We start from the raw sequence: 17,476 nt of genomic DNA on the forward strand, positions 1-17,476 counted from the left end.
ATTTACTCTTGTAAATAATATAAACAAAAACATTTAATGATAAATAACTGTTGCAATATTTAATATGACAACAAATATGTTTCCATTATTTTTAATTTGCATCAACTTAAAAAATTATGTAATAAGTACAATAATGGCTGAATTGTTAAAATCTCTCGAACTTTATACCCACCTGAGGTGAATTAAAAGACAGACCCTCGCAAACTTCTTCATTGCGTTTATTTTAGCCATTTTTGCAGAAGGTGGTGCGCAATGACTGTTGAGTCAATTTCTCTCTACACTTCCTATGAAGTGATGTATCGATGTACCCTACGCACCCTTTGTGATGGGACAGAACAGGTGTGCCTCATGCACACATATTTGAATGTGCGACAACTGATTTTGGGATAGAAAGTTGATTTGAGAATCTTGTGATACAAAGGTATGGGGCACTACAAGAGAAACATACTGGATGAGAAATGGACTCTGGAGAGAGAAAGAGAGAGAGAAAGAGAGAGAGAGAGAGAGAGAGAGAGAGAGAGAGAGAGAGAGAGAGAGAGAGAGAGAGAGAGAGAGAAAAAAAATTTGATTGACAAGAGCAGCAATTGACATGGCATTGTAGGCCTATGCACAGACAGTCAAGTGCAAGGACGGTAGATAAAGCGAGTTAAAGAAGTGATAGTCTCTCTCTTTCTTTCATTCTCTCCCTCAAGTTCTCTCTCCCTCAATCTCTCTCTCTCTCTCTCGCTCTCTCTCATCCCCTTTACTGCAGTCACCACAGCAACATGCCTGGAGGGGACACAAGAGAGGCAGCGTCCCTGACAAAAACAAAAGAGAAGGGGAGCAAGGATTGAAGGAGGGAGAATGCAAGGAAGAAAAAATGACAGAGGGAAAAATTATACAGGGAATGACTATAGGCGATATACACAGAAAGAAAAGAGAATAAACAAACCAGTTATTAATATAGTATGGAATGAATTGATTCAAAGCTTATTACTATAAGCGTATCAACGTTAAGAGGAAGGAAAAAGCAGGCTGTGCATCCAATCAAACTCTATTTTTGGTGCACAATCATCTTTCAGTGACTCAAAAAAAAGTTTTACAACAATACCGAATAATGAACGTTTTCTAAACAGGTTATAAAAAAAAAGAAAAAAAGAAAAAAAAACATGCTTTAGCTATCTTGTGAGTGGGAGGCGTGGGCGTGGCCGCTAACAGGGCAACTGCAACCTGTCAATCACCCACTGTGGCGGGTGTCTGAAGAGAGAACGAGTGTCTTTGAAGACGCCCAAGGTTGCCTTACTGTTCTTATTACTGTTTGACATAATGACTGCGCTTCGTCAAGAAACGCAACTAAAAGCATAGAGGGATGAGGGAGAAGCTCACACAAGTTCACTCGCTGTTGTGTATCGTTCTCTACACTTTTTTAGTCGTTTTTGTGTCTTTTTTCACCAGTCGACCGCACGTCGCCTAACCAAAGAGACCCCTGCTATTGCTCGTCGACATTTTTTGTTTTCTTGTAGACTATTTTAGTTCATAACGGAATTATTTTCTAACTTGTTTTGGTGAATTCCAACAGGATGCCTTGGATGAGTGTCTCTCTTATGGAGTTACATTCGGGAATGCGCAAAGATCTGTGACTATAAACTCACCACACTGTGGCACGGCTTCGCGATATAAACGCTTTGCGACCGTCTGTCTACTTGCTGAGTCGCAGGAATGTTGTAAAGTACTGTTCGTTTAACGCAGGACTGGGGGACAGAAGAAGGTGAAGAGACTCAACGGGCGTCGGGTGCGCGGGAAAGCGGGAATATTATAATGGCGCTCGCGGCGGTTTCCCTCTATCTCCTCGCGCTCGTCTGGACGAACTTGCGCCCGGTCCACGGGAACAACCGCCACGCCGTGTACTGGAACAGCTCAAACATACAGTAAGTGTGTCAATAAGTTTTATTCGGTCTCAGAAGACGGGTGTGTAGAGTGTACTGTCCCGTACGTTATTTATCACGTAGAGAATGATTGAGAAAATAAAACACATCGTGATGGAACTCACGGAAACATGTCCAGGTCACATTTCACCCCAAGATTAGAAGGATATACTGTATGTATGATATTTTGTTTGGAGAAAATAAGCATGTTATTAAGGACCATGAAATTGTATTTATTTATTTTGCATTGTGACATTATTTTAGCACTTTAATAACACATAGCACATTTCCCCCAAATGTCTCATATTTATAATGCGTCGACACTGAATGGATTGCTACAATTACATTGCACTTTTGAGTTTTAATCCATAATTGTAAAATACTCAGATACAATGATTTTTCAAATGTAGCCTAAATCAATATTAATATTAGTAAGGAAGTAATACCATGATGTAGGTACGTAACCATGTAAATAATATTGAATAATGTTTTTCTGCATTACAGTAATGACAGTCATATTACACAAGGCAAGGCAAGTTTATTTACATAAGCACATTTAATACACAATGGTAGTTCAAAGAGCTTTACATATAAATGATAAAGAAAATACAAGATCAAATTAATTTGAAAACCAATTAAGAACAAGAAATGAGAATAAAAAAGTCATACAATTAATTCACCAAATAAGAAAACAATTATTCAAATGAATAAAAAAGGAAAAAGAATACAGAAATAAAATTATGCTGTTCAATCAGTAAGTGCAGCACAGAGCTCTGTGAATAAATGCACAGTTAAACAGATGTGTTTTCAGTCTGGATTTGAATGTGGCTAATGTTGGAGCACATCTGACCTCTTCTGGAAGCTGGTTCCAGCTGCGGGTGGTATAATAGCTAAACGCTGTCTCACCTTGTTTTGAGTGAACCCTGTGCATGTCTAACTGACTTGATTATAATGATCTGAGAGGTCTGTTAGGTTTATATTCAACAAACATATCTGAAATGTATTTAGGTCCTAGACTATCAAGCGATTTATAAATGAGCAATAGTACTTTAAAATCAATTCTAAATGTAACTGGAAGCCAGTGTAAAGACCTGAGGACTGGAGAAACATGCTCAGATTTATTTGTTCTGGTGAGAATCCTGGCAGCGGCATTCTGAATGAGCTGCAGGTGTCTAATGTTTTTTTATTGGGAAGGCTGGTGAGGAGTCCAAGGCAGTAGTCCACCCTACTGGTGATGAATGCATGAACAAGTCTTGACTGGATACAAAACATCTAATTCTGGCTAAATTTTTAAGATGATAGTAAGCTGATTTAGTTATTGTTTTGATGTGACTACTGAAACTAAAGTCTGACTCCAAAATGACACCAAGATTCCTTAATTGATTTTTTTGTCTTTAGACCCTTGGAGTCAAGGAATGTGTTCACCTTGGGAATTTTGCCTTTGTTGCCAAAAACAATGATTTCTGTCTTGTCATTGTTTAACTGAAGGAATTTCTGGCTTATCCAACTGTTAATATAGTTAATTTAGTCTAATGCACTGGCATAGAGAGCTGGCATAGAGAGCTTGTGGGAGCATATACAGGTTGAACAGGAGCGGATCAAGAATTGAACCTTGTGGGACACCACACGTCATGGATATACACTCAGATTCATAGTTGCCTATGTTCACATAATAACCCCTCCCTTCTAGATATGAACTGAACCAGCTGAGGACCATCCCAGAAAGCCCTACCCAGTTTTCAAATTTGTCTAGGTGAATGTTGTGGTCAACAGTGTCAAAAGCAGCTCTGAGATTTAATAAAAACAGCACTAATATTTTGCCTGAATCAGTATTTAGCCAAATGTCTTTAAGATTCATTATGAGTGCCTGTAACAAGGTTCAGAAAAGGAGTAAGCGGGAACCGAATTAACAATTAACAAAACTTTAATCAAACACAAACAATGAACTGAAACATAACAACAAATTGACACACACAGTGGTTGTGTGCGTCTCTCTCTCTCTCTCTCTCACTCTCACTCTCTCTGGAATCCCCGGCTCACGACTGCTCCGTTCCCTGGAGGAGGGTAATGGCTCCTCTGCTGCCTTGCGGACAGCAGCGAGCTTGTCCACCAAGGAGTTGCGAGTTCTCCCGGACAGCGTGCTCTTCCTCCCTTCCCGGGATTCGGCACTAGTGTTTCAAGGTTCAGTAAAGGAGGAAATGGGAACCAAGTTAATAATTAACAAGACTTTAATCAAACACAAATGCTGAAATGAAACATAACAAATTGGCCCACACACATGCGTCTCTCTCTCTCTGGCGTCCCCGGCTCCTCCTTTATCTCTCTCTCGCTGATTGGGCAACTCCACGCTGGGTGTACACCCTCCTCCTCGGCACTGTGCCATCTCTGTGCAATAATGCAGTCGGAAACCAGACTGGAAATTGCCCAAGAAGCCATTCGTGATTAAGAATTTGTTCAGCTGATGAAAGGAATATTTTAACTTGGTCTGTAACTGTTCAAAATCGAGATCTTTTTAAGAAGAGGCTTGACAACTGCAGTTTTCAGGGACTTCGGAAAACTTCTAACAGATCTTTTTCCAGACAATTAAACAATTATTTAGAAAAAGTATGTGGGGAGTGTGTCAAGACGGCAGGTTGACGTTTTAAGATGCTGTACTTTTTCTTCCTGGGTTTTGACATCAGTTGCCTCAAAATCAGACATCGTGACTCATTTGAGTTTTTGTGGTGGGTGCTGTCTGACCTCAGTGCAATATGACAACGAGCTGATTGCCAGTCTGATATCATTGATCTTCTTCATAAAAAATGATGCAAACTCATTACATTTGCTGTCAGAGAACATTTCACAAGGAACCTGTGGTAATCTCTCTGCAGTAGCAAAAAAGAATGCAGGTGTTTTTTTTTATTGCCGTTAATAATGTTTGAGAAGAAGGTCTGCCTAGCTGTGCCTAGTTCTAAATTGAAAGCAAGAAGGATGTCTTTATTTATATTATAATAGACTTCAAGTTGTGTTTTCCGCCACGTTCATTCTGCTTTGCTGCATTTACTTTTCATGTTTTGCGCTGCTGTTGTGTTATTCCAAGGTGCTTTACACCTGCCAGTAATCATCCTGACCTTTACAGGAGCAAGGCCATCAATAGCATTTTTAACTTTTGCATTAAAGTTATCGAGGACAACATAAACACGTCTGTGGATATACTCAGTGTCATAGATATAGCCTTGATAAATTGCACACTAGAATTCTCATTTATATAGGGGGAAGTGACCTAGTTAAGCCCACCCAAATCTAAGTTTGACATGTTTTCTTATGTAAATGTTAACAGCCTTCGAATAAAGTGAGTATTATATCGAAGATTAATCTCTCATCTAAACACTTATGTTATGTTTTGTCATAAACCTGACAAAATTAAGTTACTTTATTTAACTGCAAATATGAAATGTCCAGAGTGGGCTTATAAAGGAACTTGTTAACCATTTAAGCCCACATGTGTTCTTAATAAGCCCACTATGATTTAAAAAATTTAAATGCTTCACATTTGACTAAATAATCACATCACATTTTTTTTATTAAAAATTACATCATAACCAGTAAATGAAATATATAATTTCTGAATCTGACAGTCCTATTTATTTATTTATTTTTTGCCTATTCATTTTCTCCCTGTAATGAAAATAGATTCAGTATGTAGAGTTGATAAGGAATTCAGATTAATATGAGGTTCAATGGGTTATTTAATCAGTGGGCTTATTAGGAACAATAGGGGTCAGTCAAAAATCAGCAGGAATAATTTAGTCAATGTAAACATAATCTTTTTTCATGAATAAAAAACACAATATTTTCATTTAATGTGGTTATAAGCAGTTTTTATTCATTTTATTTTAAAATCTTTTCAAATACAAAGTATTGGTGTTAAATACAAAGAAAATAAATAATATAAAGTATCATTTGATTTATTAATCTCTTAATTAATTTTTTTTTAAATTCCTTATATGGTTTGTAGCACATGGTCCCAATAACTCAAGAACGAAACATTTGATTGGCTCAAAATAAAAAGTAAAATGATACCAATGGATATTTGCCTTTCCTCTGCAACACATTTTTTTGTCTTTTCTATCTTTCAAAATAAAACAGTAAGTGAAAGTGGTCTTATATGGTACGTGGGCTTAATTGGGTCACTTTCCCTACTTCTTGTTGACAGAGACAGATCTAACTTCAGTGGCAGGAGAAATCAATATTTCAAAGAAAATAAAGAAATGGTCAGATATCACAATGTCCTTAATAGTAGTGGATGAAATGTTCAGACCCTTACTAATGAGCAGATCAAGAGTGGGTCCATGTTTGTGTGTGGGTCTAGATAAAAAATGTTTAAAACTGTTATGAGTTCTTTGGCAGTGTTATGTTCAGGATTATCTATAAGAATGTTGAAATCTCCAGTATTAACAAAACAGTCAAATTCAGAGGAAGTTGTTGATGTAAAATCATCAATAAATCCAGGAGACAGTTTGGAGGCCTATAAATAATTATAAATATAATGCGTGGAGCACCTTTTAGTGCAATGCTTAGATATTCAAAGGTCAAGTAATCACCAAGATTTTGTTAGACTGTTGTAGGTGGACCTTAAACCCTCTAGGGGGGTACAGGGACATGCTCCCTCGTAAGAAAAGTTTGTACATTTTAAAGTTAAATGCATCAATCTTGTGCACTTTGAGAGCAAAATTAAGAGGCCAGATATATGGTAGTAGTAGTAGTAGTAATTTAATCATAAATACATTGGTTGTATAGATATCAATGGTGATGACATGGCAAAAAACACCCACATGGTAAACGAGACAGACTTTAATGCAGTTCATAAATGGGTCTTGTATCTTGGAGCAGTTCTAAGTTGTCACAGTCTGACTGTAGTATGCTCTGTGTGTGGGGCTCAGTCTGGATAGTGTCCCTGAGCAGTGGATGTTGTGTCTTCGCTGTGTTATTGTGAGATTTGTCGATCAAATGTCCATCCAGGTGCTGAAGTGTGATCCTGTGGTCATCCTGTCACTGCGGTGGTGTTTGTGTTTCTTCCAGGTTGAGTGGATTTGTGCACATTGCAGATGGATGAAGGAGGGAGAAGTAGATATTTTCCTTCAGCACTTTTGCACCAAGTTTGTTTGGGTGGAGGCCATCTGATTTAAACATTTCTCTCCAGAAAAGATTGAAGTTGTCAATATAGTTCAGTCCACTCATGTTGCAGGTTTTGTGCAGCTAAATGTTTAGACTTAGCTACCAAAAAAAAACTATTTATTTCTCAGGCTGGGCGCAGTCTACTGATGAATGACTGAACTTTCAATCTCCCAGCTGTTTCAAAAAGGTTAATTGAAATCCCTCTTTAGGAGTTCTGACTGCTCTTTCCGAATTCCCCCCCACATGTATAGTAACCGGAGACAGGAAACAGGATGGGAAAAAATTATGACAAAAGGTGGAATCAAACCACCTTTCCACACAAAGTAAATAACACCCAACAATATGATCATACAGAAAGTCGACATTTTGTTTCCGAAAGTTTCGGTACCGTAGGATTCCTGTCTCCGGTTGATTTCCTCAGAAATTATTTGGTCATGGTAAGGGTCGGGGAGTTGAGAGAAAGGGTAATATTGTAGTAATATTGTAATAACCATGTTTTTTGGAGGAAACCATAGCTTTAATACAATTATCTGCAGTGTTACTACAACATTATGCCGACTAACTGACATGCGTAATTTCCCACCAGACATTTTTGCATTGTTTTCAGTGTGTTTACCTTCCCACATGGCTCAACCGGCAACGTGTTGTGTCAGTAGCGTGACAGACCTGGGTTTGTATCCACGTTGAAACCAGGAAGTAATCGCTTTCACGTAATCAGAGACGAGCTTGATAAGGAAGTTGCACTTTCCCCCCTAACATTACATTTTTACTCTACTAATGGTTAGGTTGGGGTTGGGGGGTATAGTCCATAAAATATGCATTCCTCTTCATTGTATTACATCCTGTACAGCTGAAAGGAACTCGCTTCACAACTAGCTTTTGGCAAATACCCGTGGACATAAGTGGAGTTCACACGTGCCTGTACGCCCTACAAGACTTCTGCTTTGACCACTGGGGACGGGACAGTGTTTTAAATTTTGGTAAGCACATACAGATTTTTGCTCTAGAAAAGGGGACCTACTCTTTCCAATTTCACTGTGAAATCCTGCTGCACCCACACTGTTGTTACACCCCACGCTACTGCAGTGACAACAGGGCTGCAGTTTGTCTTCAGTTTCAGACTATTGGAGGGCAAAGTTGCTATTTACACCTTGTGCATTACGATAATGAGAATGAGGGAGGGGGCTACTTAATTGTCATGAAAATAATGTCACCGTACATACTGTCTAAATGGTCCTAATAATATGCATTTTAAGCACAATATAATTTATAATTTTCGTCTTTTCATTTTGGGGCATGACCCAGACATGTTCTTGACACACACACACACACACACACACACACACACACACACACACACACACACACACACACACACACACACACACACACACACACACTTAAATTTGTCCTCGGGAGTTTTGATTCTGGGGCTCCTGCAGTGAGGAAGTTGATAAAGTGGCTACTGATTGAGTCATGTTTGGTTCTTCCTCTAGACTGATTTATTTCTCTTGCTGTATCTGGACTTGATTCTGTGAATTGCGTGCTGACAGCTGATAATTCAACATTACCTGACTGCCAAGACATGGTAGTTAAATCTGTATGGTCCTTTTTGCCTACCATTCTTCTCTTTTCCTATCTTGCCACAGATCTTTTTCCCCCCACTTTACCTTAGCTGCTTGGCTCCCTTGTCTATTTGAGCTTCTGTACTGTAGCTCTTTGTCAGTTTAATTTCTTTGGTCGGTAATTACAAGAACTGTTGTGGTGATGAATGGGACGTCTTGTGCCTTCAGTATTATTATCTTAAGATTAATCACATTTATCTCTCCTCTGATAAAAAGCGTGGGCGAACACCTCCTCCCTTTTTTCCGCTCATGTCTATTCGTATTCATCTCATTCACTTTTCTCCCGGCTATATTCTGCTTACCAGCTCTGTATTACTTTCTGTCATCCTTTTCCCTAAATTTTTCCCTCTTTCATCTTGCTATTGATATGCATCACTCTGATGGAAATAGTATGGAAATATTCCTAAGAGTCAAACTGGGGGCCAGAATATGTGGCATGAACGCCAGCGAGCATTACACACCAAACATGGGTTTAGCATGAGTCAAAAACCTCTGATGCAAACTACTGGCCCAAACAAGCACCAGCTGCAGCAGCAATTAAGTGTGTCAGAGTGTTAGTTTGTGTGTGCAATGTGTATGTGTGTGTTTGTGTGCCTCTGTGTAGATGTGAGAGGGGAGCCTCATTAATACCCAGATCGTCATTATCTTAACTGCAGCATCTTCAAAGTGCACAGCAGCAGTCACACATTTCCCTGTGTGTCACATTCTGTTGATACCTATTATCTTTAAATATCCTTACTGTTTGAACGAAAGTTTGGTTAGATGTCTACAGATGTCTGTTTAAATGTATTTAAGATGAATCCGTAGCCTTGATATACAGCCCAACAGTCTAATTGCAGAAGTAAAATCTGACCAATTTGAAATTTAATTGATAAGTATGATAACATATACATCTTTATTGACGTACTATAATCCCTGAGGTTGTTGATGGTAGGCTATATGCTCCTGCTGAAGCCGTGAGCCTGCATTATTTCAATATTTCAACTTTAAATTTAACAAAACATTCTGGTGATGAACTACGCTATTCATGATCCTGATGGGGTATATCCACCAATCAGAGAATCACTGTGACCACCCACTCCCATGACACATTGTGAATGATACAACAAGTCGGTCCATACTTAAACTACTTATTTATTAGGGATGAGCACAAGGACTCGGGTACTCGGACGTGGCAACAATGATCAAGTATTAGGGATGGGCACGAGGACTCGGGTACTCGGACGTGGCAACAATGATCAACCATGATCACACATGATGTGACTTTTCACTTAATTTGATATCCAGTGACCTGAAAACTAAACACAAACGTGTCAAAAAGTGAGCTTATTTAAAATTTTTAGATTGATTACGTTTTGACTTAATGTGACATTATCAGTTGACTTTTAGTTTGTGTACTTTTATTTTGAAATTTCCTGTTAAGTTCCTGTTTCCTAGTCTTGTCATTTCCTGTTTTCCCTTCTTGTTCATGTGTCTGGTTTTCATTGGTTCATTGTTTGATTACTTTGATTCAGTTCTAGTTTGTCATTGGTTTTAGTTAATTGTCTTGTTATCTTGTTTGAAAGTTCTGTTTGTTTATTGGCCTTTGTTACCCGTGTCTTGTGTATTTAAACCCTCATGTTTACCTGTGTCATTTGTCAGGTATTGTTTGTGTAACCTTGTTGTCAAGCCATAGTTTAGTCCAGTTTGTATACATGTACCTTGTAGTTTTGTTCTTAGCCTTAGCCTTAGCCTTAGCCTTAGCCTTAGCCTTAGCCTTAGCCTTAGCCTTAGCCTTAGCCTTAGCCTTAGCCTTAGCCTTAGCCTTAGCCTTAGCCTTAGCCTTAGCCTTAGCCTTAGCCTTAGCCATTTCATGTCGTGTCTAGTTTTGTCATTATTAGTTTGGTCCTTGGTTTCTTGTTTTGTTTTCTTTCACACTTATAGTTAGGGGTACTGGTTTCACGTTTGGAAGAAATAAACTGCACTTGGGTTCATCTTCACTTCATCATCATCGTCTCTGCCTGTTTTGTCAACACCGTTACAGTACATTGATTATCAGAGACCTCTCATGGCAAACAAACTGATACAATGCTGCAATGATATTGTTACAATAATCAAAACAAAGAGAGTGTAATTAACTGTTTTTTGAAAACCTGTCTCTGTAAAACATTTGCTTAACACACTTTATTATAATTTAATGTAAGAACTATGACTTGTTAATGGATATTATTTAATAAAAGTTAATGCTTGCGACTGACTAAACCTCCTTGCCCTGTGTGACGTAACACACACCTGCATCTCGACAAAACAAATTAAGATTTCCACTTGAGTTTCCAAGTTAGATGTCCGATATAAAGTGTTATTTTGTTGCACTTTCTTCAGTTGAAAGATCTGGAAATTCAGACTCTCCGAGTTGAATGAAACGTTTCAAGAATCACAGCAACAACAAAACAGAGCATTTCTCAATAGAGCGAACATTTGGACACACACACACTAACACATACACACCAGGCACGTGTAGCAGTGTACAGCAGGCGAGTGTTTCAAACAGCTAGACAGAGCGCATTTAAATGGAACACAATGCAGCATCTTCAAAACTAAACTTCAACTTTACATGCATATTAAATTGCATTGGTTATGGCATTTCCAGTTATTTTAAAATAAACAGATCAGACAGTCACTAAAAAAACTGGTGCACACTTACTAAGATTACTACGGTATGAAGGAAGAACAGACAGACATGCGTTGTGCACATTCTTTCAGAGTTGGGCAGCGAATCTTCACCTAATGACAAAATATGATGCATTATATTTTGATTATGCAATCTTTTTAACATTTTGTAAAATACTATTTTATAACAGCCTGTAATAATAAATAGACAATACACTGGAACAACAAGATGCAATGCAGCAGCCATTGACGTTTGTCAGACATGTTTATATATATATATATAGTATTTTTTGATATACTTTAAATAAGTTGTTTTTTTACTTATTTATCAATTTTTTTTTATTACATAATTTGCAACACTTTATGGGATTGTAGTTAATTGCTACATGAAAGACGTTCATTACACAGTCTTGTACCTCTGGTTGGTTTGGTTTATAGCTTAGAAAACATTTATAAAGTACTTTATGAAATCCCATCAAAAATTAATGGGGAAAATGCTTCTGGAACCAAGACAGCTTAAAAAGAGGGCGGGCATTGTTGCTCTCTATATACCTTATTCACAGTAGTGCTGTGGCATTGTCTTTAATGGCACGGATGGTATAAAGCTGTTTAAAACTCCTAGATCCCATCTGATTTTCCAAAACTCATGTTGTCTGGGTTTTTTGTTGTCTACTGAATGTTCTTGGAAAGTTTTGTCCACGAAATTATCCAAAAACTCTTTAAACTGCAGTACAACCCTTTGAAGAGACAGGTCGTCTGTCCTTCAGAGCCTTGTTGCCATTCCAGTTCAAAAACAAAGATGGCAATGTTGTGCATAAGGTCTATAATTATAGGTGTGTCTACCTCTATGTCAGGCAATGAAAGAAAAGAAAATGCTAAATACATGTAGAGTTGTGTGATTTTAGTCTTGGCAGGTGCAAGTCATGTTATCTGTTTAAATTAGAAGGTAATGGAGAAAATTTCACTATTTGTGAGAACTGGTGAATATTTCTGATGAATATTTCCATAAATTGTTAGTGTTCAGAGCTCTGTGTCAAGATATTTGTACCTGTATATCTATGTTGGTATAAAGCCTATTTCTACGCCTTCCTCCCACACTGGGAGAAGATCTACAAAATAATGCGGAAACTGACCTAGATTGCAGGTAGCTGAGGAACCCGCTGAGGCCTTACGGCATGAATACTGATCCCAGAGCAATCCTGAGAGGCTTAGAGCTCCAGGCCACACACTACTCAGAAGCGCATATAGGCATGGTACAAACTGGAGCAACGTTGTTCCAACTAACCGGATCCCATGAGCCCCTCAAGAGCATGAGTGTGTTTGTGGCCAGGGAACTGCCCCAGTGGGTCATCACAGTTCTAGGTGAGACCCTCCTGGAGTTTAAATGGATAGTTAAGCCAACAATGACAATTCTGTAAAAATGTCTTCACCCTCTTTTTATTCCTAACAAGTAAGATGTTCTTTCCTATGCGGAACACAAAAGGAGATGTTAGGCAGAATTTTAGGGACTGGAAAAACTGGGACATCCAATAGAGATGGACAACATAGGTTTATGCCAACAAAAAAGTTAGTAACATGGCCCACAGCTTACTGTCACTCCGCTTCCCAGCTCTCACAAAAGTGAGACAGATAAAAGTGTTGATTGATAAAAGCACTTAGTTTCATGGATGCAGCGAGAAACCTTGCTCACAGAGTCTGTTTGAAATTTTGCTGGAAAGTCAAGTGAATAGAGGATAATCAATCATGTGAGATGATGTGTCTGGGGAAAATGTCAAATCTAGAAGAAAGTCAGAGAGAACACAGCTCCTGGTGTAATACAACAGAAACTCGCAGGGAGTCTTCTTAGTGGCCCATGTATGTATAAACAACCAAACCGTACAAGTATGGAGCATGTAGATACGGATGGTGAGGATGAATCAGTAACACATGGCTGGGCTTTGATTGCATCTGCACGGCTCCATTAGGAGGCAACGCTCTCAGATTCTGCTGGCACTGGCACTGCAACCCAGGCTCATTACAGCTGTCCCAGCTAATGGAACACACACTCGCACACAAAGTCATTTAGATATGTTCTGTCCTCACGCACATGCAAAGTCCCTTGAATACAAGTGTGCATACTAATGTACTTAATGCGGATCAAAATGACTAGTGCACAAAATGAGAAGACTCGTGCACACAAGAAGGGATTCATTGCCATTTTTTTTTAAAATACCAGAACCGAATGATGTTAATGACTTTCAAATAACCGTTCTGGAACATGCATTAATTCGTGGATGCATATGGAATACTGTACAAAAATATTTGACAGTTTCCTGCTACCACTCACCAGCACCGCAACACCACTATTGAATAAGCAGCACAAAACACCCGATTGGATGACTCTTATGAATCAGATCTTCTGAATCTACACCTCAAAACACTCAGCACGACCAGTGTAGTCCATTTCCCAAATGGATTACTATAACGAGTCAGTTGTTGGGAATCTACACCGCAAAACACATAACAAGACCAGTGTAGCCTGATTCCCTAACGAGTGACTCTTTCATTCATGAAAATGATCTCATCGTTTTGTAACTGGCTGCTAAGGACAGTAAATCAACATTAATTGCAAATATTGCAAATATTTCTTACTCAAACGTAGCTTATTACATTTTTGAAACGTTAATGGAACTGTTCTTGAATTTGAAATGCTAAATTCCTTACATTTCCCATCCCTATTTTTAAACATAAAATATGTTGTTTTTTATAAGCAGTGGTGCTTGATGGAAAAATTCCTTCAATTCATACCATTTAACTACTTATTCTGTTCCATTCCATTACACTCCTTCTAGCTGTTCTCATTTTTCTGTTCTCAAGAACTCATTTTTATATAAACTCCAGAAATGTGTCCATTAGGTGAACACAAAGCCAGCCTAACAGTGCTTTCTTTAAGGCCAATTAGTCCACTAGTGGTTCAGGCAACTCTAGATCATTTTCAAAAAATGTGATTTTGCACATCCCTATACACAAAAGACAGGAATAATCCAGTGTCTTGGACGAAAGAGTATATACCTCCAACACACTGATTAAATAATTGCTGCTTTCAGGTTCTCTGTTAATAAGGCAAGTTTGATGTGGAACATGTGTAGCTAAGCAAGGTGGCCTTAGGGTAAATTTCCTGTGGTGGCGTGGCCTCATGTACCTTGCACCAGGTTGGTGTCACAGCCTGGGATCAGAGCAGGGCTCTGTAATTGGTCAACCTCTGTCAAAATGATGATAACAAATGAGAGCCCTGCTCTCAGACTGCACAGCTGAAAACATTTAGTTTTAGGCAACAGTGCTGGAGTACTGCTTAGGCCTATGTATAGAGCAGAGTTACCTTAAAAGATAGACACAATAAAGTGGTGTGTGTCTACTCAAAAGCAATTGCTGTGTCAAAAAAAGATCAAGCACCCAGTCATATTTTGATCTTTAAGAGCTGGTTCAAATGAATTTGAAACTCACTTCTGGTGAATTTATTCTCACCTGTGGCAATAGAGCTTCTAAATAAAATTTTAGTTCATGTAATTGTTTACCCCTAAAGTAGCTGCAAGACATGATGGTGGCTGCAGATTTCATACCTGCAATTCCACATTGTTTAGCTTGTATCTATAATGGTGGTATGCTTTCAGACATAGAGCTTTGATTTGAACTATAAAATCAAATTATAGAGGTGATAGTGCAATGCTGCTACCATTATGGATTGTTTCTATAATATGTGGTCAGACCAAATGTATTCTGCTTTTCTACTAGATGAAACAAGATAGGGGGTGGGAAAAAACAGTAGCAAAGAGTAGGAAAGTTATTATATATAGTGCACAATCTCCTGTGCTACAGAGTGAATTATCATCTTGACAAATGGTTTTCCTGGGAAATGGAGGCATTGGGTAGAGTGATCAATGACCAACCGAGCAGGAGGCTTCCTCCTGCAGCTCATTACAGTCACATATAACCTATTAATGAAGAAAACAAAAATAGAAAATAGACAAAACTCACACTAAAAAACAATGTCACACACTGAGTACAGTTGCTGACAGCAAAGAATGTCTGCTCTGATAAGAAATACATAGAAGCACGTCTACCATTCTAACTATGGCTGTGCTTTAGAAGTTTATTGACTTGTTTTAATGCTTTTTACATTCTTACAAAATGGTAATATATAAAATTATTTAGTTTTAAGCATTCCTGGATTTATGGTATTTTGAGATACAAGGTCAAGAATAATCACAGTATAGTTGAATGTTTTGGAACTTTGTGGAAATAGCAGGGAAAAGTGCAGTTATGTAATTCTGATAGGAATATGCATTTTGGCATTTGGGCTGCTGGATAAATCAGCTAAAATCTCTGGATGTGACATTGGGTGATGGAGCAAGTTCAGTCAGCGCTACTTTTGACTTGTTGATGTACATTTACATCAGATGAATGTTTTAGCTGTTGCATAGTCTTGCTCAGTGAGCATGTCGTTTCGATATTACAAATATTTTTAAGACCCCTACGTTATGTTCCATTCCATCAGTTGCGGTCTGTCGAGCTGTTTTTGAATGCAAGAAGGCATCCAGTGTGAATTGTTTTAAAGTTAAAAGAGAAATCAGGTGGAAATTTTCACCACACCCTCCTTTACTTAAAATAGATAAAATAAAATAAAGAGCACAAACCGAGGTTACAGTGAGGCACTCACAATGGAAGTGAATGGGGCCAATTTTTGGAAGGTTAAGGGCAGAAATGTGTAGCTTCTAATTTTATAAAACACTAACATTAATTCAAAACATGTGTTGTTTGAGCTGTAAAGTTGTTTAAATTGTCACCATGACTGTCGTTTTATGGTTTTGGAGTTTACGGTTATAGAAAAGGTTAGTAAGTGATTTTATAACACCTAAATCATGTTAACAACACACATGGCATTTATTTCTTGACTCTATTGACTATAATTTTGAAACAGTATACTCAAATTCCCTTACATTTGATAGCCTCCATTTCCAATTAATTTTCTAATCTCCATTGTTGCTGCTCGTAATTTATCTATGTTAATTAATTTTCCAGTCTCGGATTCGTAGCACCTTTTGAGTAATTCCTTGGTCCTCTAATGCTTTTTTCCTTGTTCCGATCCATCAATACCTGACTCTCCTCTTATTTTAGCTAAAAAAAAAAACATGCTCAAAGCCTGAAATAGATTTTATCTACCTGCACAAATTAAGTCCCTTTGGCAAGAGGACTGACTTGGGGAAATAATTTTGAATTCATTACTTTTTTCCTTTTTTTTTTTATATCCAAGTGTGAAATGTGAGGGCAAATAGATCCTCTTTTTGATATTTATAAGTCTGTGTAAAAGCAAATCAGCAATCTCTGGACAATGTCATACATGGTTAATAAGCAACAAAAGTAATTCTATCATTTGCTTGAGTAACATGTCATTTTAATAGGAAATTACGGGTTTAAAATAATTTAATCTCAAACAGCATTTGTGGCATAATGTTGATAACCACAAAACATTTATTTTGACTCATTCCTCCTTTCCTTAAAAAAAAAAGAAGCAAAACTCTGGGTTACAGTGAAGCACAAAATGGAAGTAAATATCAAAGACTTAATGGGACCAATGAGAAAATGTTAAAATAGGTGTTTTTCCACTGAAAAAAAGGTTATATTTAGGAGAGTTATTCAACCACACAGGGTTTAATTCTTGCTATGAGACAAAGGAGCATGTGCTACACAGATCTGTGCTCGGCTGTGCTGTGGCTAAGAAGAAAAAGAAAAATGGATTTGCCAGCCGATTACATGCAAGCCTGTCCATCTGGCTTGGCCTGACAGTAAAATATAAATTTTGCATACCAAATGAACCTTACTAACCAGCATTCAGGATTCAGTCATTCATCTTCAGTGAGTGCGTTTACATGCACAATTTTACATTGATTACGATAAATAAATGTACAAAGTATAAACCGTTTGAGCAAAAGGGTCAATTACATGATGCTCATTGTTTTTTGTCTGGATCAGTCATTCAAAAATACAAAAAAAATGCAATTACACAGAATATTTACTGAACATAGCTTTATTATGATGAAATTGTTTGCAACTTTGATCTGGGGCTTAAAGTTATGAAATGTCTTAGTGGTTTAACCTTCTGGA

At 37.9% G+C, this 17,476-nt stretch overlaps 1 protein-coding gene across 1 annotated transcript in view; it reads left to right on the forward strand.

The window, feature by feature from the left end:
* Positions 1-1,277: 1,277 nt before the first annotated feature.
* LOC127650984 (ephrin-A3-like) overlaps positions 1,278-17,476 on the forward strand; it is a 146,216-nt gene continuing 130,017 nt past the window's right edge. Inside the window, exon 1 of the mRNA XM_052136672.1 lies at positions 1,278-1,907. Coding sequence (XP_051992632.1) covers positions 1,798-1,907 — 110 coding nt within the window. The 5' untranslated portion in view covers positions 1,278-1,797. The remainder of the gene's footprint in view (positions 1,908-17,476) is intronic.

This window comes from Xyrauchen texanus, chromosome 10 (assembly GCF_025860055.1).
Source record: "Xyrauchen texanus isolate HMW12.3.18 chromosome 10, RBS_HiC_50CHRs, whole genome shotgun sequence".
NCBI lineage: Eukaryota > Metazoa > Chordata > Actinopteri > Cypriniformes > Catostomidae > Xyrauchen > Xyrauchen texanus.